This window comes from Pterocles gutturalis, unplaced genomic scaffold (genome assembly GCF_000699245.1).
Source record: "Pterocles gutturalis isolate BGI_N339 unplaced genomic scaffold, ASM69924v1 scaffold34242, whole genome shotgun sequence".
NCBI classification, from domain to species: Eukaryota; Metazoa; Chordata; class Aves; order Pterocliformes; family Pteroclidae; genus Pterocles; species Pterocles gutturalis.
In genome coordinates this window covers 10,310-34,681 of record NW_010114004.1, presented here as the reverse complement: position 1 = coordinate 34,681, position 24,372 = coordinate 10,310, and the positions used below count along the sequence as shown (strand labels likewise).

At 37.6% G+C, this 24,372-nt stretch overlaps 1 protein-coding gene across 1 annotated transcript in view; it reads left to right on the top strand.

Moving 5' to 3' along the window:
• Positions 1-24,024, top strand: part of LPCAT1 (lysophosphatidylcholine acyltransferase 1) — a gene marked incomplete at its 5' end in the record, with an annotated part of 34,410 nt that extends 10,386 nt beyond the window's left edge. The window contains 5 exons of the mRNA XM_010074712.1: positions 7,250-7,375; positions 13,263-13,416; positions 14,323-14,421; positions 17,099-17,237; positions 23,813-24,024. Of these exons, the coding sequence (XP_010073014.1) occupies positions 7,250-7,375; positions 13,263-13,416; positions 14,323-14,421; positions 17,099-17,237; positions 23,813-23,997 (703 nt within the window). The remainder of the gene's footprint in view (positions 1-7,249; positions 7,376-13,262; positions 13,417-14,322; positions 14,422-17,098; positions 17,238-23,812) is intronic.
• Between the last annotated feature and the right edge of the window lie 348 nt (positions 24,025-24,372).

Here is a 24,372-nt window from a genome sequence, read left to right as displayed (position 1 = left end):
CTCTTCTGGAGTTATTAGGAAGTAATTGTCTGACCATGCCATCATAAGTATTTATTTCTAAAAAATTTTCAGTGATAAAAGAAACATCTGTACCACTTTTGAAGCATTGAAAGTACTTCATTTTATTTATAAGATATGTCATCTTAATTGTTTCCTAATGTATTTATTGCGTATGACAGCTTTTTTGCCTCTTGGCAATTTCGCTGTCCTCAGCTAGTAATAAGTTATGTCATTGTTTATATTTTTTCCTTATGCTTTAAAAACAGTCTATGCTTGTTAGCTTCATCAGTTGCAACTTTTTCTCTCTTTACGTTTCCATATTGTTTTTATGCATCGTAGTTTCTGATTTACTGATACCTACTTAAAGTTCATTTGTTTTGTGGGTTTGTTTTTTTTTTTTTTTGGGGGGGGGGTTTCCCCTAAAAAAATACTAGTTGTGTCTTTTCATTGTGGGATTGTAGCCTTTTGCCTGTTGAATAGATTCTTGAACACCTAATTTTCATTGTCACTTTTATTCTGGAAGACAACTGGTAGCTGTAAAGTAATCAAAGTACTGTTTAGAGTATAGAAACACCGCTTGAAAAAAAAAAGTAGGTAACTTCCACTCCCACTTTTCAAAACACGATTTGTTAGTTCATTACTTTACTATCCATTCAGACTCAAATTTATTTGAAATTAGTATGTCAGTAGCTCAGCTTCTGGTTAGTTGTATGTACTTGGCACTATTCATTTTGTGCACAAATAACCCCATGGTAGTGCAGGCAGTGAATTGTGAAAATCTGCGCTGCAGGCTTTTCGTGCAAATCTAAAGTAACCTCACCCATAATTACAGATGTAATCTTTTTAGATAATTATACATAGAACTATTGGACACTTGCTAACATATAAACACAATTTGTTTTGCTTTAGTTTGCTAGTTTCTCTTACAGAGACTGTCTTCAAAACAGGGAAGAATATGATTTAGATAGTACAGTTAGGGAAAAAAATCCAAGTAAAATATTGCAAATTTGTTCATTGTTTTTATGCATATGGCAGATATTTAGACTGAAACCTGAGGAAAACTGGACACCTTTGCCCCTTTGTTTTTCAAAACTGTAAACACCTCGGAACAGAAGTTCTGTCAGAATTCCTGATTTGAGCATTTAATTTTTCTGTTCTTTTTGGTGTTAGAAGTCAATGTTGTGACTACATACATGATACTAACCAGGCATTCTGAAATTTCTGTTGTGGTGAGCCCAGAAAGGCAGACATCCTGTAGAAATTCCAAAATGTCATCGTCTGGTTTGTGTTTTTCCAATAACATTTTCTTCTCCACTTACACAAACCTTTAAAGACATTTTTATATTTACAGTAGATGTTCAAATCAATTAAAGTGCGGAGTGTTAGACATGGAACTTGGAAACATCTGTCTTCCTTATGTTTTCTCTCTCAAGTCCTTGCCAGGATCACTTTCCCCTTGTTGGAGCATGTCATGCGGTTAAAGCAGTAACTCTTATCAGTTTGACATATGAGGATTACATTTTTGCTTTTGAGAAATTAATCTTTTTTTCCAGCATGCTGGTGAATGGAAAGGATATTACAGATAGTCTTCTGTGTCCGGTTCACCTTTTTTCATCTTATGCATACTCAAAATCAGATGTCTTTTTTTTTTTTTTTTTTCTTGCAGGCTTGGACAGCATCAGAATGCAGTCTCTGCCATTGTATGTTATATGGTGGTACTAGTTGCTGAAGAATAATAGCCTTGAGGATGTGGGTTTACAGTAGCTAACTAGTCTATCTCATGGTTGTTGTATTTTCAGTGGACAATTAAATCTAACTTGGGAAAAACTCCTATAGTTTGTGCCTATGCTGTCTGAAGTTTTATATGTGATTCTGCAGAAGCACTGCTTGGATGCTCAGTACTCAGCTTGTAACTTAAAGACTTTTCTGGTCATTTTTATACCATCAAAGGCATGAGGATCAGTAGACATGGAATTATTGAAGTGCTGGAGTTAAGAAACATCCATTTGTTTAGGTTTCAGGCCGTGTACAAAAATGGAGTTGATAACTACATTGTGCACTCCGTTTATTTCTGTGAATGCTGCAAGTGTGACAATGAGGCAAACGTAGTTACTGAACAGTGTTAACTCTATGCAGCTTCTTGCTAAGTTTATTTTCTCAAGGAAGAAATAATTTATTTAAAAGTTAAGTAACATTTTGCAACAGCCTGGCTTGACCTAGGTTTTTGAATGCTGACAACACAAAGAGAACCTACTTTATTTTTCACTCTGTGAAAATTTGTCATGTACAAGCCTACAAGTTCTGATCCGGACCAACAGTTACAGGACCCATTTTCATAACACAATGGGTAAATGCGGCTGTCATCAGCTGCTTTTTCTGTCTAAAAATAAAACCATCAAGAGATACTGTATTCTTAATGTGAACTCCAGGTTCTTATGACTGGACCTTCATTTGCTTGGAGAATGTCAGAAAGTACGATTAAAGGAGAGGAAAGGAGTTATCTACCCTGTCCTTCCAAGACTCGATAGGTAAAAGCTCTTCAGCTTGGGAGAGAGAGAAAGAAAGAAAGTGGAGGGTTGTTTTGAAGGTCATTAAAATAATAAGTGTTCTGGAAATGTAAGTTAATTCTGGAAGTAAACAAGTCTTCTACTTGCCGTAGCAGAAGAGATAGAAAGCACTCAACAGTAGATCAGCTAAAAGTAAATGGAAATACTTTTAAAAACATGTACAAAATTGTGCCATTTGCTACCGGATGCATAAAATGAATTAATCAGAGCTAAGATATACTGTAAAAACATTTGACCTGTCAATGTTTCTAAACCACAGTGGTTCAAACCAGTCTCTGGTTCAGGAAGTTCCTATACAGATGACTACCAGAAGCCGGGGTTATTTGTCCACCATGTTTTGTATGTCTTTTTCCTAAGCATCTGATAGTGAAGTAAAATACCAAAGTTGCTATCCTTTTAATGTCTTCAGCACCCTATAAAGATTATAATCAGTTTTAAAGGGAATTTTTTTTTTTTTTTGAGCAGCCTGTCGGAATATTTTCTAGATTACTTCAGAGTTCTGCTTATTAACAATGTAAAACATTTTGAAAATGTTTCTGTTGAAGCATAGATTCAGAATGTCACAATATTGCCTGTACTATTTTATCTCAGTTTGCATAATATTACAGCAGTTACATTCTGTTTTGTGTTCATAATTTTGTATGTGTAATGGATTGGTATGCAGAAAATGAGAAAGTTGATAATTTTATTATGACTGCACAAGTGTTAGACATAGGGATCTCTTTGGCATGAGAAGTCAGGAGCTAACAAGTACAACTGTTCAATGTAACAGATTGGATTTGCAAGAAGGCTTTTGGGTTTTTGTTTGGTGGTGTTTTGGTGCAACAGTTTGGAAATGGCTTACTGACTTTGGAATTTCATGTGGTGTGATATTATGACAGGTAAATAGCCAGCATTTCAGAGGAGGGAGGGAGGGAGGGAGAAAGTCTCAAGGTATGTCAAGCCAGACATGCACATCTGGTCATAGAAGATTGCTGAACATTAAAAAGGCCAGGCTCAGGTTAACTGACTGTGGTAGCAGAGGTAGTATGAAGAAAAGAGGAAAAAAAAAATGCTTCCAAAGGAAGTTCTGGGAAAAGCTGTTATGTTCCTACTTTATTAAAAACATTGGGTTTCTCTTGCAATTTGCATCTCAAATCTGCAATTGAAGTGACCGGGTTTTCTCCTAGCAGTTGAATTGAAGTAGGGAAATTTTAAAGATTGCCCTGAAGATGAGTTGGAATATTTTGGTAATCAGTTCTGTAGAAAATCCTGTGAGTTGCAGGCTTTATAGTGAACTCTAGCATGACAGTCTTTATTCTAAGAAACTGAAAGATTCATAAGTCTTAGCACAAATAATGAACTTTATATGTTCCTCAGCTTCAGTTTCTTCAACATTCTGAGCTGAAAACAAGGTCCTTTTGTATTAACCTGGTAGCCCTATACAACTTGAGATTTATTTTCTGAACTCAGGACCCTCTTGAACTCTAATTTTATCTGGCCTTGGTTGATGCTATGTCCTATGACTGGACTTCACTATGAGCGAAAGTTCTTTCTTTCCTTTCTTTACTTCTGATCTTTGTAATTCTTAAAGTATGTATATACATAACCATTTCAGTTAATTTTGATTTTTTTTTGGAAGTACAAAGGCTGCAAAATTGCCAACAGGTGAGCAAGAGAAGATGCTTTTATCCTTCTCAATCCTGTTTTGTGTATACGTTGACACTGGGCATACACACAGGCATTAATTATAGTGGGATTTTCTTGTATTGATAGCACTATAAGTCTGGCCCAAATACCACTCCTTCTGCAAGGAGTGTACACAGCTATAAAAAGGTGTGTGTTGTATTTTCCCCTCGTGGTTTGGCTGAGTCTGAGATGATCCCAGCTTTTGTTTGGAATCTGTTTTGTATCATAAGTTTGGTTTTGGTGGTTTGTTGTTTGGTTCATTTTGTTTTGTTTTTTTTTAATTGCTCTTTGGCTAGGCTCCTTCAGCATGTTTGGAGACCATTATTTAGGAGAAGTTGTATAAATCTGGCATTGGTTCTGGGGTGGCAGTCAGTCAGGTTTCTACCCTCCCTCCAGGTGGAGTGGCCTGATCTTTCTTAGTCATCTCCCTTTTGATGTGTTTGAAAAGCTTCTAGCTTTTAGTTTTATTGTTTCTTGCTTTGGCTTGCTACCTTAAAGTTATGTTTTAACTTGTCTGTCCATTTTCCTTGAGAGAACATGTTTTTTAAAAATAAAAGTATTTTCTAATTGCCACCTTTAATCAGTTGCTGAATCATACTGGATTTTTTTTTTTGTCCTTTCAGAATCTTTTTGGTGAGTGTCTTGTCACTTTTTCTGATTCCATAATATGGTGTGTTCTTTTCTACCACAAATGAACACTTTGCCCTTTCGGTTTCTTCTTTTAACTTATTTTTAACCAGCATCCTCTTTTCTGTGCAGTTGCCCTATGCTTCAGGTGATCGCCCATAAGTTCCTCTATTTCTGTTGTGTGCTGTACCTACTGTTGCCTTGTGATGAAGTTTGGTGTAATGTGCCTGGCTGGGCAAGATCTTTGGTTAATACCACATTCTTTTATGTAAGCCACTCTGGGTAGTGCTGCTTATAGTGTGTCTTGCTACCCTAGGAGTTCAGCTCTTTCACTGACAGTTGACAGGGAAGTTCATAAGGATGATCTAGAGTGCACACAGTGCAAAAGAAGGGAATAGGAAGTAATCTAAACTGGCAGGATAAACTCTCCTTTCATCCACCCCTTTTTCTTCTTCCAAGGAAAACTGATTTTTGTATTATTTAATACCAGTGATTTCATATTGTATAATACAATGCTATATTGAATACCATGTAAGTATTGACAAGACCTGCAATACCTGATCTGTAAGTCAGGTGGAACTTGGAAATGGGTTTAAATCCACACAGCATGGGGGAGTTTTTAATCTGGATTTTACACAACATTCATTACTATGTTAACCGTAGGTCTGTGGGATGAAATATGGTATCACAAGAACCTCTTGCCCATTCCTTTAAGGTGGTTTACTGATTTGCATGTACTACTAGGACACTCTTCATAGGAGGAATAGAGTGATGAAACAGGAGCAGATCAGGAAGTACAAAATTGGAGGAACTGAATTTAATTGCTTAGGATCACCCATATGAGGCAATCTAGCCTTCAACAGTCTGCAGGATTTTAAGATGCCTTTTCTATGTAGCTGTATCTCTTTAGTTTACTTCGCTTTTTCCTTTTGTTCCTTCCTGTCTTGTTTCTTCTTGCAAGGAGGAGGCTGTTCATCCAGAATCACTACCCTGTATGTCCTTGTTTTATTCAGAAGTAGCTTATAAATAGTATCTAATTTTTTAACATATTTGGTACTTTTGAGCTTGAATATCATCTATTAGTGATGTGTTTTTCCAGAATGTTTGACTTGCTCAGCCTTAGAGAGGAGAAACTCTGATTGGTAGCTTTAACATTAAGTACATGTATCACTAATGTATTATCATCCTGAAGTTTGACAATTAATCGGTGCATAAAAGAGAACTGGCTTATGTTATTTATACTGGCATTCAAAGGCCTTGTAAAGAGGTTCTGGGGAAGAGGCTACTTAACAGAAATTAAGTGGTCATTGCATGACAGGTAACTGCTATTGCAGATCAAACTGTCCCTAATAAAGTATAGAATTGAATGCAAAGTTTTCTTCAAGTCCAAAGTGACTGTGGCGTGCCTCGGGCTTTTGTATCAGTTTTGCCATTCTTGTAGATTAACTTCACAGATGAAAAAGGTGGTTAGTAGTAAGACAGAAAAACCTGTAGATGAAAAGAATGAAGGTAAGTCAAGAAAAAAAAAGTGAGAACTTCATGAAACTAGGAAAGGCTGCACAAAGGAGATAACATTCCATACTAATATAAGTAAGATGGAAAACATGGCAGATGAGTAACTCCTATGGAGCAGTGTTTGCTTTCTAAATTGCATCTTATGTTTGTACACTGAATTCTTAAAGGCCTCTTCCAAACTAAAATGTCTTTCTGTCAATTTTGTCACAGCAAATGCAGTGCAACTACAATACCAGGATTTCCTTGAAGTATCTTTTGGCGCTGCTCTTACTATAGAGCATCAAGTTGGAAGTAAAGCAAAAATGAGTACTTAATTGTCTGGCATATGAAAACTTGGGAGTACTTTTTCTTCTACCTTTCTTATGTCATACACTTAAAAATAACTTGTATTTCCTTGGGGTTTAACTCTTCTTGCTTTGATGCTTTTTTCTAGACATTCTTTACAGAGAAGTGTTGTCTGTTGTATAATTTTCATATTACCTGAAGGTAATAGTTGTTCTGCTTGGATGATTATTTATTAGTATGTTAGTCTATTAATAACACAATATTTAACATAATTATTACTGAATACTTTTTGTTTAGAGTAATAATTTTGAAACCCTTTTTATTCATTTCTATGAAAACATTAAGGAATTTGAAAGTCCTATGCACTGCCTAATTTTTCCCTTGTGTTCTTTTATATTTTCATGTACTTGTAAAGTTTCTGCAATGGGTATAGTACCATATTTAATTTGTGGTATGTGAACTTTCTTTTACGGGCTTTTCCTTATAGTTCCTCAGAGAGAGCATAATTTGATTTATTAAAAAAAGTAGTGATTCTGTTTAGTTTTCTTAGACTATCTTGCTTACTATGTTTCTTTGGTTTATTCAAGGGCATTGGGAGTTTCAGTGACAGACTATACATTTGAAGACTGTCAGCTGGCTTTGGCTGAAGGACAACTTCGTCTGCCTTCAGACACATGTCTTTTAGAATTTGCAAAGCTTGTGAGGAGCCTTGGGTGAGCACATACAATATTTATATATAAGGTGCATCTTTATTATGTAACTCTGTTTATATAGTTTCCCCCTCATATAATACTACATTTATTAATATATATGGAATTTTGTCATATTACAATTGGGGAAACGCTAATATAAAACTAAACCAATAGTTCTGTACTTGCAAGCAGCACCCCTAGTTCCTAATGAGTAGAGTAGGCTGTAAAATTCATATTTTCACAGTCTGACAAATGAGCAGAGTGTGTCTGAAGTGTTCATTCCTGAACAAAACTGGAAGACACCTGAAGAGGGTCAGGAGTACTGTGGAGTTACTAATATTTGATATAGTTAAGAGTCACTTGCCCTTTCTTGTGACATCTATGAAGGAAGAACAGTGCTTCTATAGCAGTCTTGTGGCTGGATTAATGGTATAACAGTGAGGGCAGAGGGGTCACCCTTTCCCAAGAAGCACAAAGAAATGGTTGATCTTTTGAGTAGGTTACTGTTAGATGGACTTTCTAATGAAACTGTAGCTTAGTATATGCAGTGTGGCTCACCTCTTTTCTCTTCTCATGGCTTCAGTTCCTTCTGGCTTTACCTTTCAGAAAAGCTTCAGCAAACAGTGAAAGACTTCACATAAAACAAATAGTAGAAATTGTTGCTTCTATTTTCCAATTTTCTCCTGTTTCTCCTCTCATCCTATTGAACAACCACAAACTAAGATGAGGACACAGCCTCATCCTATTAACTGCTTTAATATACAAACTCCCTTTTCCATTTTTTGTCTCCTCACCTGACTGTATAGAATGGAAACACAAAACTATGCTCTATACTTTATTTCCTTTCACTAATTTTTGCTTCATCTTCCAGCTTGTGTACATAAATGAAAAGAAGAGAAGGATCTTTCAGAGAATAAGGAATGTAGGACACCATACATTATGCATTCAGATGACAAGTGTATATTAATTCATTGTCAGGACCTCCATCTGTAAAGTCTTCCAGTAGGGTAGCAGAGACTTCTAAGAGGAAAAAAAATATTCTTTTTTTTGTTCCAAAGGCTCTAAATTTACAGTACGAAGAAAAAAAAAAAAAAAAAACAACAAAAAAACCCAAACCAAAACAAAAAAACCTCTAAACACAAAAAAACAAGCCAAAAAACCACCCACCTCTTATTATACAGTTGTTAATCCCGGTATTCAGTTTAATCCTCTTGTTAAATTGTCTGGTTTCTGTCTGCTAAATTTAAAGCTGTTCCTTCAAATGATGCTTTTCTGGGTTTGTATTTTGGCTTCTAAAACAATTACCTGCATCTGTGAGTAACATTCCCCACAACCCAAAAGTTCTTTATCTGGTTTGAGCAATTTTACATTGATGAAATATTATCCTGTCTTAATTTGGATATGTGCCAGTAAGAAGGCTATCATGATGGTATTTTGCTGGCCCAACTGGATAAAGATTGTAATATGACTTCATCTCTAATGCATGTTTGATGGCAATGCAGTCATTTTGCTGTTTATTCAAAGGTTTTGAGGCCAGGGAGGAATTAAGATCATCCAGTCGCATCCCTGAATAACTGGAACAGTAAATTTTATGCCATTGATTTTGTATCTAGTCTTAATACTAGTTTTTGAGCGATAACATACCTTCCAGGTAAAATCCAGTTTTAAATTCAAGATTTTTTTATAGTAAGGCAAATACAAACTTGTTTTTGGTTTAGATTCTATGAAAGCAAGTTATTCCTCAGTTTGCTACAGTGGAGAGTTATTTCTGTTCACATTATGTATCTACAGGATTCATTAACATTGTCCGTAAAATGTGCGTAGTCTGTGCTCAGCTGGCTGGGATCCAGTCCAGTAGCCATGCAGCCATAGCAATGAGTTCTCATGCTTCATCTAATGAAGAGCCTGGGCTCTGTTAACAAAGCTATACAGCTGCCAGGTCACAGCTGGCTGAAACTCAGCTGCCTCATACTGAACTCTGTGGTAGAATGACTGCTGTATCAATGAGGTCAATTGATCATAGTCATCAATTATGCATTCATTAGTCCTCAAGAGGTTATGCTTCTATTGAGCCTGATATTCTATGTGTGACCACTGAGCTGATGATGCATAAGCTATATGCTGTCTTTATTGTAGCTTTCATATGTTGTAAATCCTCTGCTTCATTTGATGATTTATTCCACAATTAATTGTCCCACTATTTAAAGTGATTCCCTGTTTGTACTTTGACTGGGTCTGTTACCATGTTACAGACATTGAAGCTTGTTTGGATTTTGTGCCTTATTAAAGAAGTCTTTGGGTATCTTCTTCTTCAGAAAGTGTTAATACAGTATAATCAAGTCTCATCTCCATTTTTTAATGAGATATTTTTTATGAGCTGCTTTAGTGTAGTTGTCTGCAAGGAGATCCTTAAGTTCCGATTTGAATTGATTTGATCCTATTGTCTCAAACTTCTGTTCATTCTAATTCTTGTGTTCACTTTGCCCATGAACTAGAAGGACCTTCAAGCCTTAATTGTTCTTCACCTTTCTTATGGAACCCTGTCTTTTTGGCCATCAGTAGCTCTTTATAGAATTCCCAGTTTTCAGTCAAATGACTTTCTAATTTTTTTTAGTTGTGAGTATTCTCAGTTTTAATGGTTTTATTTTCTGAAAATTATAGATATCTCTCCTTTCTTAAAAAAAAAAAAAAGCCAAATGTAGCACATATTGCAATCCAAAGTAGAATTATTTTTTTAGTGACTGTGTTCTGCTTATTGTTAGATGATGTTTATAAAGTCAGGTCTTGCTGTAACCTGAAATTTTGCTCAAGTAAGTGGTCCAGGCCTTCTGCATTTCTTGGGGGGGGGGGTGGAATATGATAGCGTCATCAAACTGCTAGCCAGATTAAGGATCATCTGTTTGCTTATCCCCAAAGCAATAAAACCTCACAGCTAACTAACAGTGCTATGACTTCACAGTGTTCAGAGATCATCTGTAGCAAGAAAATACCTCTGGAGGATTTTGTCCATCTGCATTTGTGATCACAGATCAGGCTTAACATAGCACACCAACCATGGTAGCCTCTGCTGCATGGATCAAGGCAGGTTGTGCCAGAGTATTTGGAAGGTCAGTTTTGCAGCTTTTCAGTAGCCTTTCTCCATTATGACAAAAAGTTGCACAGACGTACGTCAGCAGATATAAAACTGAAGGTATTGTGCTTTTCTGGCTTAGGGCATCTTTCTCTGAGCTTGCAGTTTACAGTAGCTAGCTACAAGATCCAGCTGTTCTTTTGCAACTTCCAGCTCTGAGACACACTAGAAGTTTTTTGTCAGGTTCCCATCATGCAAGAAAGGAGTTTGTTTTCAAATTGTCAAATGCAGCTAAAACTAGCTTTAAGAAGACTTCTCACTTGTTAAAAATAGTGGTAATTATACTGAAAATATGCCGCCATCAGGGATCTGGCTTTCCTTGTGAAGTCTGCTATGAAGGATTTAATGTTCAGTGCTGTTATATCTTGAAAAGCGTCCTTTCCATCTTCAGGGACTCGGGAAGGACTCTGTTGTCTTCAGTGTGCACTGGCCTGAAAAATGAAGCAAAACACTACAACAGCAAATAATGTTCTGTATTGTAAAGCCTAGATCCTGCATAGAAGCCAGTAGGCAAACAAGCATGATTTCATGAGCAAAGACATCCACTGTTGGCTTTCTATCTTTTATAGCCTCCATTGGTATAAAAGTAACAATTTTAAATGAATTGAGATATTCAAGCCATTTCACATTGGTTCAGAGCTTCTTGTGGGATTTGGAACACTTGGCTTCAAAAGGCTTCAGCATAGTAGGTCATGATCATCCACACATCACTTACTTTCTGGTTCTGAAGGAGCTAGAGGAAGTGAGCCCACCTTGGATTACCAGAAGTCATACTCAAGTCATATGCAGTCATACTCAAGCTGCAGCAATAAGTTTGTCTCACTAATCTATGTACTCTTTTTGAGGTTGGCTCGCATCTCTTTCTGTATTTCTATAACCCAAACCACAAGATGACTTTAAGATTTGTGGTAAGCCATGTTACTTTCCGTACAAGGTTTTGCCTTCAAACTTTTTAGCTTTTCGGACTTCATTGACTGGTGAAGAGGACATCTCACAAGTCTTGAATACTGCTGTTCAAATGAGCACTCAGCTGTAAAGGTGAATTTTGAGTCGATTCGTTGCAAATCAAATATCTCTGATTTAGAGACAGATGTTAGACTGCATATTCTGTGTCAATGGTGTTTTATCTCAAGGGAGGATTTGTATGCCAGCTGTCATAATCTTACAGTTAAAATCCATTTTGGCTACTGCAGTGGGGCTGTATGATCTGTGGATACTTCTCATATATAATCCTGCATGTGAGAAGCTGAGTTCTATGTGCCTCTCAGATCCTCCATGGATTCCCTTTCTCATTGTTCCTGATAGTTCTCTACTTGATCATGGAAAATGAATGTTTGCAGAGGGATGTTTTGCTGCTCTCTTTATACCGTCTAGGACCAAAACTTAAGATAGGTGCTTTAATGCCAGAATGGAGAACATAAGAATGTTCTGTAGGGGCCATGGGTCTCTAGAAGAATTCTTGCATGTTCAGGTCTTATAATTCAGAAAGGTAGGGCTTAGCTTTCGTTAGTTAGTATATTTTTGGTAAGTCAGTTTAGGTAATGGCAGACAGCATAGTAGTCGTGTTTTTACTTAAAAACAGTGATTTTTAGGAAGGGTCATTTCAGCAAGCAAACAAGGTCTGGAGCTGACATACCAGATAATCCTTCTGTCAGAAATGCTCTTATCTTTTTTCAGAAGCTCCTGAGAATGCTGATTTTAAGTATTTTATTCATTCTTGTCACTGAGAGGAAGCTGCTGAGGAGTCCCAGCTGCAGTCTGGGAACAATTCTGGTGTGAGCTTGTGAGTTCTCTAAATAACTGCTTTTTCTTGTCTGTAGTGGCAAAAACACACAACTGCAGAAGAATATTGTAGCAGACTTTATTGGATTATTTTGTTTTCAGACTGGGAAGTTTGAATGCCTACATTACCCTAAGTCAGTTTAGAGGAAACCTGCTTATCAGGACTTAGTTGATGTTTTATTAGGGAGGAAATTTACTTTTTCCCACATACCTGCAGCACTATTTGTTATCTTCGTAGTAAGACTTAATTTCACAAAGTGAAAACAAGAAGCTTGACTTGGCAAAAAAACCCCACCAACATGCAGTCGGTATCTGCATAAATATAAAGCTGTTCATTTATCAGTCAAAATCTGTTTTTGCAATCAGACAGACTAAGGGAATTTCTGTAGCTGTGTTAACTGCTATAACTTGGTTTGAGTCACCCTGTAACAATGTCCAACTCTGGACTGAATGTGAAAAATGAGTACTGACAAACAGGATTAACAGTATAATCGCTATTATGTAATCCCCGATTTCTTTTAGGCAAGATGCATCAGGTCTTTCCCGTTCAGTTACATTAGTCAATTTGGAATTGTAGTTGGTTTACATACTGTCCTGCAATACAGTCATATTCAGATGATGTAAATCCCAGCTAGTTCTCCATGCCAGATATTTCTTATTAGCTCATTCTGGACTGCGTTCATGTTCTAGTTCTTGTTCATGTTGAACTACTCATACATACCGCTTATAATCAAGGTAGAATAAAGGACACAAGTTTTGGCCAGGGTTCCTAAGTCCTCTAGTAATTTCTAATACCTTTCAAGAAGTAATGGGAGCCTTAAAATTGCAGGAATACATCTTATTATAAAGTTGCTTAGTAATTCTGATTCTAGATTTTGTAATGTTTGACACCATTATCATCTACTGCTTCATTTGTAATACTGAAATTTGTATTTTAAAACCATTTAAAATTTTTTAAAAAATTTTTTAAATGTGCAAAAATAATATACCTTCTAGGCTGAAGCCAGAAACACTTGAAGATGATCTCGATAAATACGCTGCAAGTGCCATGAAAATGAAAAAAGAAAAGGTTGATCTTAAAGAATTTTCAGCGTACTTGGAATTTCCAGTTTCTCACACGTTAGAAAGTATGTTTGCCCTTTTTGATGAGGTAAGAAACAGCGTCTGTTTAAAAATTGTACTATTTCTAGTTAACTCCACTCTAGCCTAATTCTGTTCCAGTTGAATTCAGTGAGGTTTGATTTGGGCCAGTGCTAAATGCTTTCGAGTATTTTACCACAGTATTTGCCTGCTGCATTTCCCTTTCAGCAAGGTTGGAGCACCTATCATCAACTAAATAAAGCATTCATTCAGGTAGAAGTTAAAAGGAGTGTCTGTTGAACAAAACTGATTTTCTTTCTAGATGCAAAATATGAAGAGGAAGAAAGATGGGCTCAGGCTAAACCTCCGCTGCTGCTGCATGTTGCAACTGAATTCATTGCCTATTAGATGATATTTCACTTACCTTGTAAATAAATCGCTTGTTCTTCTAGGATGCCTGAAACCTGAAGGACCTAGGAACTTGGCAAATGAGCCAATTTTTCGTTCCTCTGGCAATCAGTCAGGATGGGAAAATGACTATTATCTTTGTCTGGATGAGGTGTTGTTTGGACCAGGAGGTGGATATGTCCGTAGAGTTCTCTCTTAGACCAAAGAGTAGATGTCACGTATTCAGGGCTTAAATTAGGCTACCTTGCCCTCTGGTTTTCTAATTTTAATTTCTACCCAGTGATTCAGGTGGTTTAACGTTAAAACCTTAAATATGCAAGTAAAGGGTGACAGTAGCAGCACTGTCTTCCAAGAATCTTGGAATTATGATTTCTGAGACTCTGAAAAGGGCCTGCAGAGCTTTGATAACCCACACTCTTGCCCTGAAGTAATTCCATTTCAGTGAGACTTTATTTGCAGTGGCATATGTAATGATTTTTCTGAATATTCTACATCTTTACAAGCATTAGTTATTTATGAAAGTTCTCAGACAAATTGCAGTATTTTGAGGTGAGGTTTTCCTTCCCAGAATGAAGATGGCATGATTGACATTCGGGAATTTGTCATTGCTCTGTCAGTTGTCTGTAAGCCATCTAAAACTCTGGAAACAATTAAGCTGGCATTTCAGGTAAGCAGCGTTTTCTTCCTCTATGTAGTTCATTTTTTGGTTTTTTTTTTTTTTTTTTTTAATTATTAATACTGCCATTAGACTTAACAGAAGCTTGTTTCACATGCCCTTTTAATACTTAATTACATTGTAAAATAACATTAATGGAAAGTTAGATTAAGAGGTCACGTTCAGAGGGAATGCAATGCAAGTTCAAGTTATGTAAAATTATGAAAGGTTGCAGTTGGAAATTGTTCTCTGTGGAACTCTGGTAGAATCTTTTTCAGCACATTTCATCTCAAACCTGAAGTCCTTTGTATTGATTCCTCTAAACTTAAGGCTAATGAGTTGTGCTTACTACTTCTATAATGTGTCAATCAAATCTTATTTTTCAAGTTAATAAAATTTTTTAAAACTTTTCCTACACATTAATAGAGGTTTTTTTTAACCCCTTTTATCTTCTTGATGAGATTTTCTTCCCTCTTGGTCTTACCATCTTTCTGTGTTGGTCCTGCAATCTCTGCCCAGACTTCATGCTTCCCAGTAGTGCTCCTGATCTCTAGCCTCAGTGGTTTGTTGTAGCATCTGCATAGATAGTTAATGCAGGCTTTTTGGGAAAGTAACAGCAGCAGATTGTTTAATGTTTGCCATTTTGGTGGGTTTGTCTGACACCTTGATTTATTCCTTTTTAATTATATTTTTAGTATTCGTATTTCCACATGCAAACTCTGCTGCATCCTGCATCGTCTTTTCCCTTTGCCTCGAACTCACGTGGTCTTTAGTGTTCCTGAAACTGAAGAGTGCTAACTCTTGGTGCTGTCATCACTGGTGAATTCATGGAGTTTGAGAGCATTCAATTGCATGGTATTACATGGCAGCCTTATTTTCTGAGTAGTTGTTTTCAGGTTGCATACCTGCACACTTCTGTGAATGCTTAGCGTTCACATCTATCATTCTTACCCTTTGGCCAGTATCAAACAAATTTGACAAAGCAGGAAGGAACAAAAATACTCAGTTCCTACAAATACTGGGGAAAGTCTGCCTCTAATAGCTGCTGTTACTTATTGCTACTTCTGAGGGAAAAGCAGAAAGGTTTCTGCCCTTTCTTGTTCCCCCCCCTGCCCTGGGTTGGTGTACAGTAAGATATTCATACAACTTATTGGGAGCCATTGAAGGATCTAGACAGTTTGTGAATGTGTGACTTTGAACAGGTGCTGTCCTCTGCCACGTGCTACTTTTTGCAAAGCACTTTGTTATTTGTTTTGGTGGATAAAGTGCAACATTTCACATAGGAGAACAAGTGTTCGAAGTGGATGTGTTTAGTATATGGCTGAAGACCTTGAGAAATACAAGTTACTGAGCCACCAGAGGTCTAAAGCAGTGGGCAATTAAAAGAGAAGGGGGAATTATGGCAATAAAGTCTAAGAGCAGCACTCCAGTGTGTTATGCGTCCTCCCTTCCTAATTGCTAAGGAAACAAAAGGGTGTTTTAAATCTTGCCAATATGACACTTGTGACCCTTACCATCAAGCATCACCTTCTGACTACTTGATCTGTGAAAGTGTAGCAGGTTTTATTAAACAAGTGTCTTGTCCTTGCCTCTACTCCATGTGAAGCAGTGTGTGTTAGCTGCTAGAGGGGAAAAGGCAAGGTTCCTGGTTTGAGCATGAATGTTGTCTTCCATGGGACTTCAATTTTTTTTTTTTTTTTTTTTTTATTCCACTGACGTTTTTTATTGCATTGAGGTGTGCTGTCTCATGACAGCAATTTCTGCTTGTGTGGAAAATACATCCTTATGCCTGTTTTCTTTAATCTTAACAGTTTTTTTCACCTTCTCAATGATGTAGAAGAACTAAAAGGAAGTTTCAAAAATAGCATTTTTTTATATGGTTCAGTAGTTACAGTGCTGTCATGCTTGAAAATGAGACAAGGATGTTTCAAAAACTCTTCTGTCTCAATTTCTATTGCACAGGTAAATTGAGTTATTTTAGAAAGTATAAAGCAGTTGTATTTGATACAGATATTCTGAAATACTCGGATCCTTTTTTTCACAGTAAAACAAGATAGAATTAGACTATGTACAATTATTTTTAGTTATCAATCTCCTGTCAGTAGTAAAGCTAACTCTTGTGAGGAAACTCTTTGCTTCAGGACATAAGAATATGCAAATTATTATTTTCTAGAATAAGTATTTGTAGAAAGTTATAGGCCCATCACCTTATGGGGTAGGATTCTCCTGATTAATACAACACCATTTAGATGTAGACATTTTATGCAAAGTGGTTGTTGAATCAGTTGGATGTTGGTCAAAGGAACTTGGCCTTGTCTTGAGTTTGACATCTGACCAAGTGGCAATGGTTTCAGCTCTAGGCTGACGTAAATGTATCTCCTGATTCCATGGACTCTTGGAGTTTGAAAATGTAGCTCAATAGACTAAAAGTTATTTTCAGTTACATATCCACAAAACGTGTTTTTTCTGAATATAGCAAGCTTTATTTCTAAGCGTACACAGGTCAACTAATACTCAATTCTATCTTTTTCCCAAACTAAACAGAAATCCTTAGTAGATCACAACAATCTGAGAGCAACTAAAATTTCCAGTACCAAATTTTAATTCTGTCTAACTTCTTTGTGTGGTGCTGTTTATAGGAGTTTGCATTCAGCTTTGCAATGATTTGTCTTGCTGTCTTGATTCATAGCTGTACCAGTCAGAAAATGGAACTATAACAGAAGAGGATTTAGCTTATATTCTGAAGACTGCCATGGGTGTGTCACAGATTAATGTTACGCATCTTTTTAGAGCTGTAGACGAAGAAGAAAAAGGAGAGATTACATTTGGTAAGTATTTTAAGTGAATCTTAACTGCCACAAAATGTCAAGTTGTCTGAACTCATGTTGATGCACAAAACAGTTATATTTTTATTAAACTTGATCTTTTTTATTTGACTTGTTGGGTTCAGTCATGATAAAAGGACTGCGAAGTAAATTTACATTAAAAAAATAATTTGAGTTTCACCTGTAATATCAAGTGTCATGTTTACATGTTTTCAGAGGTTTTCCCTTCCATGTTAAGTCAGGCAATACCTAGATTAGCTCTTTCAGCACATTCTGTTCTATGACTTACATGTATGTGAATATATATTTTTAAGAAAGCTCTCTCAGCTCCGTGCTGTTGTTTTGTCTCTTGTGTCTTGTTCCCCACTATTTCTGCCCTCACAGAACATAGGAGGATATAAGATTTTCTACTCCTTCAATAATTTCTCAGCCTGTTTGAAAATAAGTTAAGGGGGAGGCAGGCAGGGAATGAGGGGATACTAACCAGGCTGCTCAATATGTAGTCTGTAATGCAGGTGATACAGAGGCGAGAAAGTTGCACTTGAAAAATTGTGAGATCTGGGTGACTAGAATGTGCTGGGAGTCAAAGTACATGTGTGTTACTTCAGATTCTTCATCTCTTATGCAGTAAGGTTCTAAATTTAGTTGTATCATTTCATTATGAACTGAGTTATTGATAGCCAGCATACCACATATCTCCAGTAGAAGTGCTTATGACATGCTGTGTTCTAGTTTTCCTTCAGGAAAATCAGTATGTAATTCATTTGTGAAAACATTAAAAATTAAAATATCAATATTAGTAAATCACAATTTCTACTCTAATTCCTGTGGTTCAATCGTATAATATGTATGTAAAGCTTCAACTACAGAACTATTTTAGAGTTATTGGAATGAGTATCATTGCCACTGCTCTCCCCTGTTTTACAGACAGATATGTCCTGCTTCCTTGATGCCAGCTGTACCCCTTCCCTTTTTGTACCTCTCATCTGTCACATCCCCAGCACTTCCATGTCCATCCTATGCTATTGCCTTCTTCCTGCCTGTCTCTGTTGTGCCTTGTTGTCTCCTGAATCATCTGGGCGGTGACTCAACTCTTTTTTTTTTTTTTTCTCCCCCCATCCCTGTCACCAGTTTCAAAAATACCAGCATAGAATCTAAGCTGGCAAGCCTAGCAGAACCCTTAATTTTGACACACTTCATTGTTTCAGAATAGCTCGATTTGAAATAGTGCACAAGTGAACTCAGAGCAGTTCATGTGAGTTACCAAAGAATTCATATTTTAATATCCATCTTTAACAGTACTTAGTTGCATTTAAGTCTGAACTTTTCCCACACTATTTGTTCCCATCACAAGAAAATCAGGACCACTGAGCCACAGCAGTGGCTACTGAAGTGCTTAGCTCTCATTTTCACTGGTTTATTTCCTGCAGTGTTTACATCACTTTTTTGAAACTTTGCTTGGATCTTTTTCTGAGAGAAGTGCTCATTCTGTAGTATAAACATTGCAATGAGATTTTAACATATCTGAAAGATTAACAGTAAAAGTAAATGTCTGGTTTTTTTGTGGTAGATAATTAGAACATGAATATAAACTTTTGGTATTGCATTTCTGTCTTGAATGTTCTTGCCGTAAATATTCAATCTCTTGCCTTCCCTGAGAATACGAGAAACTTTGCAATACTCAACTTGTTGCACTTAAGTACTGAGAAAGGAGAGGTGGAAAACTTACAGGCTATACTGAGTGAAAGTTGCAGATTATGCTGACTGGACAAGGGGAAACATAACCCCCATTTTTAAAAAAGGAAATAAGGAAGCCCCAGGAAACGACAGGCTGCTCAATCTCACCTTGGTGCCCAGCAACATAATGAAGCAGATCCTCCTGGAAACTATGCGAAGACACATGGAAAATAAGGAGGTGATTGGTGGCAGCCAGCACAGCTTCACTAAGGGCAAATTGTGCCTGACAAATTTGGTGGCCTTCTATGGTGGGGTTGCAGCACTGGTGGATAATGGAAGAGCGACTGGCATCATCTACCTGGACTTGTGCAAAGCCTTTGACACAGTCCCACATGACATCCTTGTCTCTAAATTGGAGGGACATGGATTTGACAGAAGGACCACTCGCTGGATAAGGAATTGGCTGGATGGCCACACTCAGAGAGTTGTGGTCAGTGGCTCAATGTCCAAGTGGAGACCGGTGACAAGTGGTGTTCCGCAGGGGTCGGTACTGGGACCACTGTTGTTTAACATCTTTGTCAGAGACATGGACAGTGGGATTGGGTGCACCCTCAGCAAGTTTGCTGATGACACCAAGCTGTGTGGTGGACACACGAGGGAAGGGATGCCATCCAGAGGGACCTTGACAGGCTTGAGAGGTGGGCCAATGCAAACCTCATTAAATTTAACAAGCCCAAGTGCAAGGTCCTGCACCTGGGGCGAGGCAATCCCAAGCACAAATACAGGTTGGGTGGAGAATGGATTGAGAGCAGCCCTGAGGGGCAGGACTTGGACGTGTTGGTTGATACATGACCTGGCAATGTGTGCTTGCAGCCCAGAAAGCCATCTGTGTCCTGGACTGCATTAAAAGAAGTGTGACCAGCACTCCTTGCTACTCTGCTCTCATGAGACCCCACCTGGTGTACTGCATCCAACTCTGGAGGCCTCAGCACAGGAAGAACATGGACCTGTTGGAGCAGGTCCAGAGGAAGGCCACGAAGATGGTCAGAGGGCTGGAGCACCTCCCATATGAGGACAGGCTGAGAGAGTTGGGGTTGTTCAGCCTGGAGAAGAGAAGGATCCAGGGAAACCTTATAACAGCCTTCCTGTACCTGAAGGGGGCCTACAGGAAAGATGGGGAGGCACTCTTTATCAGGGAGTATAGTGATGGGACGAGGGGTAACAGTTTTAAGCTGACAGAGGGTAGATTTAGATTAGATATTAGGAAGAAATTTTTTACTGTGAGGGTGGTGAGGCACTGGAACAGGTTGCCCAGGGAAGCTGTGGATGCCCCATCCCTGGAGGTGTTCAAGGCCAGGCTGGATGAGGCTTTGAGCAACCTGGTCTAGTGGAGGGTGTCCCTGCCTTGGCAGGGGGGTTGGAACTCAATGATCTTTAAGGTCCCTTCCAGCCCTAACTATTTGATGGTTCTATGTTTCTATGATTCTATGATTCATCTTTTCTGAAGTCATTGTCTGAGAAATCAAAACTTTATATCTAGTGGAAGAGTACTGACATTACTTTGGATACACAGAGGGGTCTGCTCACAAGCTCCTTTCTAGGGTGTCAGAATGTGAAGCAAGAATATTAAGTCTTCAGTTTTACTTGTAAGAACAATAAATAAAATATCCAAAGTATCAAACCTAAATTGCTGTACATATCACAGAGTCCTTGAAGGCAGAGGTCTCATCCCAAAGGGAAAGCTCAGGTTGCAGGTGAACAGAATAACCAGTAGCAAAATTGAGATTGTTTAACTAGATTGAGAATCTTGGATCTGAATTGTTAGTCTGGATTTTTGTTGCATGTTTGAAAATACACTAGTTGCCATAGATCTGTGTATTGTTTGAGCTCTGTTAAACAGTTAAGCCAACAGCACACTGCTTAGATGTACCTTGATTCTAAAACTCATCTGTTCACTGTAATCTAGAGGGAGTCAGGATTTCTCAGTCTTAAGACATGATTCTGGAGAATTTGAATAGGTTTGGCAGGTGGGCATCACAAATTCTAGGAAAATCTCCACCTGGCCTTGATAGACAAACGATGACTGTGAAAGTGTTCTGAAGACTCTGCCTTACTTGCTGGTAACAAGAAGAAAGGGGGAATTGTCAGTATTTTGAATATCCATATGGATGAACACTCAGAGAAGGAAGAATTATTTCTTTTAAAATGTAGTGTCCTTACATATGTTAACCACAGGATTATCCTGTTAAGTTCTGTACACTAAAGTAATTATGTACCTGAAGGGGAAAAAAAAATTACAAGATATTCATGAACGTACAGCTCCATCAGGAGCATCAAGTAGTAGGAGGTATTGCAAAGGCAGGAGAATAACCTCTTGAAGTTCTTGTAGCACCATGCATACTTAATGCAAAAGTATAGACAGCAGGCCACTTTGGGTGCTTTCTGTCTTTTTGTCTCTTACTAGGGGTAGGAAGCAAAATTACTCTTTTCCAAGTAAATTACTAAAGTGGTCTTTTCCTCCAGTCTAATGCTTCACAGTTGTTTTAAGCTTGAGCTCCAAGATGAGACCTGTAGTTAGAAGTAACTCTAGAATAGCTTGTTCTTCCTTCATCACCTTCTCTCACATTTCTGATGAATGAGGCAAATGGGATCCCAAGCAGTTTTCTTTGGGCTCTGCTGTGTACAGCTTTGATAAATATTCCTTTATAGCTTTGGGACTTGTTTCAGCAAGACCCAAAATGTCTACTTAGATCTATCAGAAACATTATCCTGTTCAATTCAGTCCTCCCTGGAATCTGAGCTTTTTCATTTGGATCCAGTACTGATAAAACATGGAAGCATGGATCCTGACAGAGTTGTCAGGATGCTGATCTGGATATAGACTATCATACTTCTGTGAATAACTGCTTTGAGGGATTTTCTGAATTTATCTTCTGAACAGATACAGTAGCTTTTTTGAATAATTACTTAGAATGGCATGTACAGTAAATATTTTAGTCTTTCCTATGCAAAAAGGATTCTGCTTGATGTGATTATAAGAGCATCTTTGGTACTGTTGGTTGAAATTTTTATACTTGTCTTACCTTACTTGGGCAAACTATCAGAATCTTTTCATAGATGCACATGTTTTATGTGTTGTTACAAAAAGGAATAGATCCTTGGGATGGGCTTAAAGTGTCAATGTGAGAAAAGGGAATGCTTTCATGTTCCTGCTGCAGGCCAGACCCAGTTAAGGCTGATAGCTGATTGCTCTCTCCTTGTTAGCTGCAGAAAAATAACATAGTCAGATGGGTTCACTGGATGTGCTTCACTGTTTTGATTCTGATGAATCAGTTCGCACTCAAGTGTTTCTGAAGTATTATTGCCGCTACTACCTCTGCTAAATACTTTAAATGTAAACAAATGTTCTATGTTTCTTTATTGAAAACAGTCAGATGCATCACATTCTTTGCAATGAGATTATTTTTTTTTTAAATTGAACTTCCATTATATAGTATCGCAAGAAAAAATTTTGCTGTGTTTTCAAGCTCCCCTCCCCCTTCCCCAAGACTTATCATTCACATGATCAATCAGCCTGTTGGACATACAGCTTTTTCAACATAGGTGATAGTGTTCGTTTTCATGGCCTGAACATCATCAGCTTTTGTTGAAATACTGTAGATCCATATAAACTGTGGGTAAAGGATATCTACTTTTTTTTTTTTTTTTCAGAAGTCTGAAGTTATGTTTATTGCATTCTCTCCACCTGTACCTTTGCAACAGTTCAGAGGCAGGGTTGACCTACAGTCACTTCAGTGCCCCTGGGAGCCAAATGATGTTCCCTTGCCCTTTGCAGTATTGAGAAAAACACACAGTCTCAAACAGAGAAGGGTGGCAGAGAGGGAAAGCTGTGGTACTTCCCTTCTTCCACACCAGCCCAGTTGTACTCAGAGGAACTGTGCTTCACTGTTCTGAAAGGCTCCTTCAGCTGTCATCTGTGCTGCACTCTAGGGAACTCACAGTACTGTCTGATCATGAGCCCTTCTGGGATAACACAGGGAATTTGGGTGGGCTGTATGTGATATGCTGTAGGTGATAGAGTTAGTGATAACGTTCACATCTAGCTTCTTCCAGTGTTCAGCTTACATTCTAAGAATAGCTTTTTATGACTTGGATCCTATACAGTATCTTGTGTTCGGATCATATCTGAACAAATAGTCATATGGGCAAATTGTGACAATGTCTGATTTTTAACAAAAAATTTAACTTCTTGATGTTAAGGATTCCCCACTCCCCCAAGAACTGTCTTGCTCTTTTTATTGTCTTTTTAGTATCCAACATTAAAATCATGGTTTTTTAATAATGTGTTACAAATTATCTTCTCACAATATTATTCTCTAAAATATTAGGAATTTTGAAATGCTGAAATCTTGAAAGAGGAAGGCAGCAATGATGTCTTGTCTTAGATTGAAGAGAATTATGAGAATGAAAGGGCATGTTTTCAAAAGACTTGACAAATTTTAAGAAATTAGTATTCTTGCTGTTCATTGTTCCTCATTTGTAGGGCTTCCCCCAGTGAACAGTGAGATCCTATCTGTGTCAGGGCATGTGATGCTCCTGATACATTTTAATACAAATCTGGACCTGTTTACCCCTTCATCATACAAGCTAAGCTCTAGTCTGAAGTGTTTCAAGAGGGCTTAGATAAGTCTTTGCAGCATCTTCGCTCTGAGGATGTGGTAAACTCAAACAAGAAGTTAAACAAGTTCCACAAGAAGCTAAAACAAGCTATGGGGATAGCATTATGTTAACTGCTGCTATTTTTGTCCAAAGTGATCATGTGATTATATATGTGTAAGTATTCAAATTTAGCATCCTTTTGTTTCGAAGAGCTGATTCTCTGTAACAACAATGTTTTTTAGATGACTTCTACAGATTTGCTGAACTGCACCCACACTTTGCAGAAGACTATCTCTATGCTGATCAGATGGGAGCTGAGAGTGGCTTGGAGACTTCATCTCTTTCTGCTCCTAATGGTATCTGTACTGACTTCAGCCCTGAAAATGGTGAAGATAAAAACAAGCCTCTGCAGAAGAAACTGAATTAACACTACAACTATTACCTTCCTCTCCTGGTGAGAGGATTCTCTTTTCTTTGGATTTTCATGAATCACTCCCAAATATACAGCAAATACCAGTTGTGTATGAAAGTTCTTCTACCGTAATACCATTCTTTGAATCATATGTGATATATTTAACAACATGTTCCAGGTTACTTTGGGGAAGGTGGTTTTATTTTTTTTCAAAAAGGTCTTTGAAAGGCAAAAATGTGAATGTGCTTCATTATTAATATTCATATTTAAAAGGAAGCGGCACACTTATTTATATTCCATTGGCTAGTTTTATGTACAAAGTGTCGCACAAACTGTGCATGTATAAAGGAACTGTAGCTACTATGGTGTTACGTGCACTTTGGTGATTAG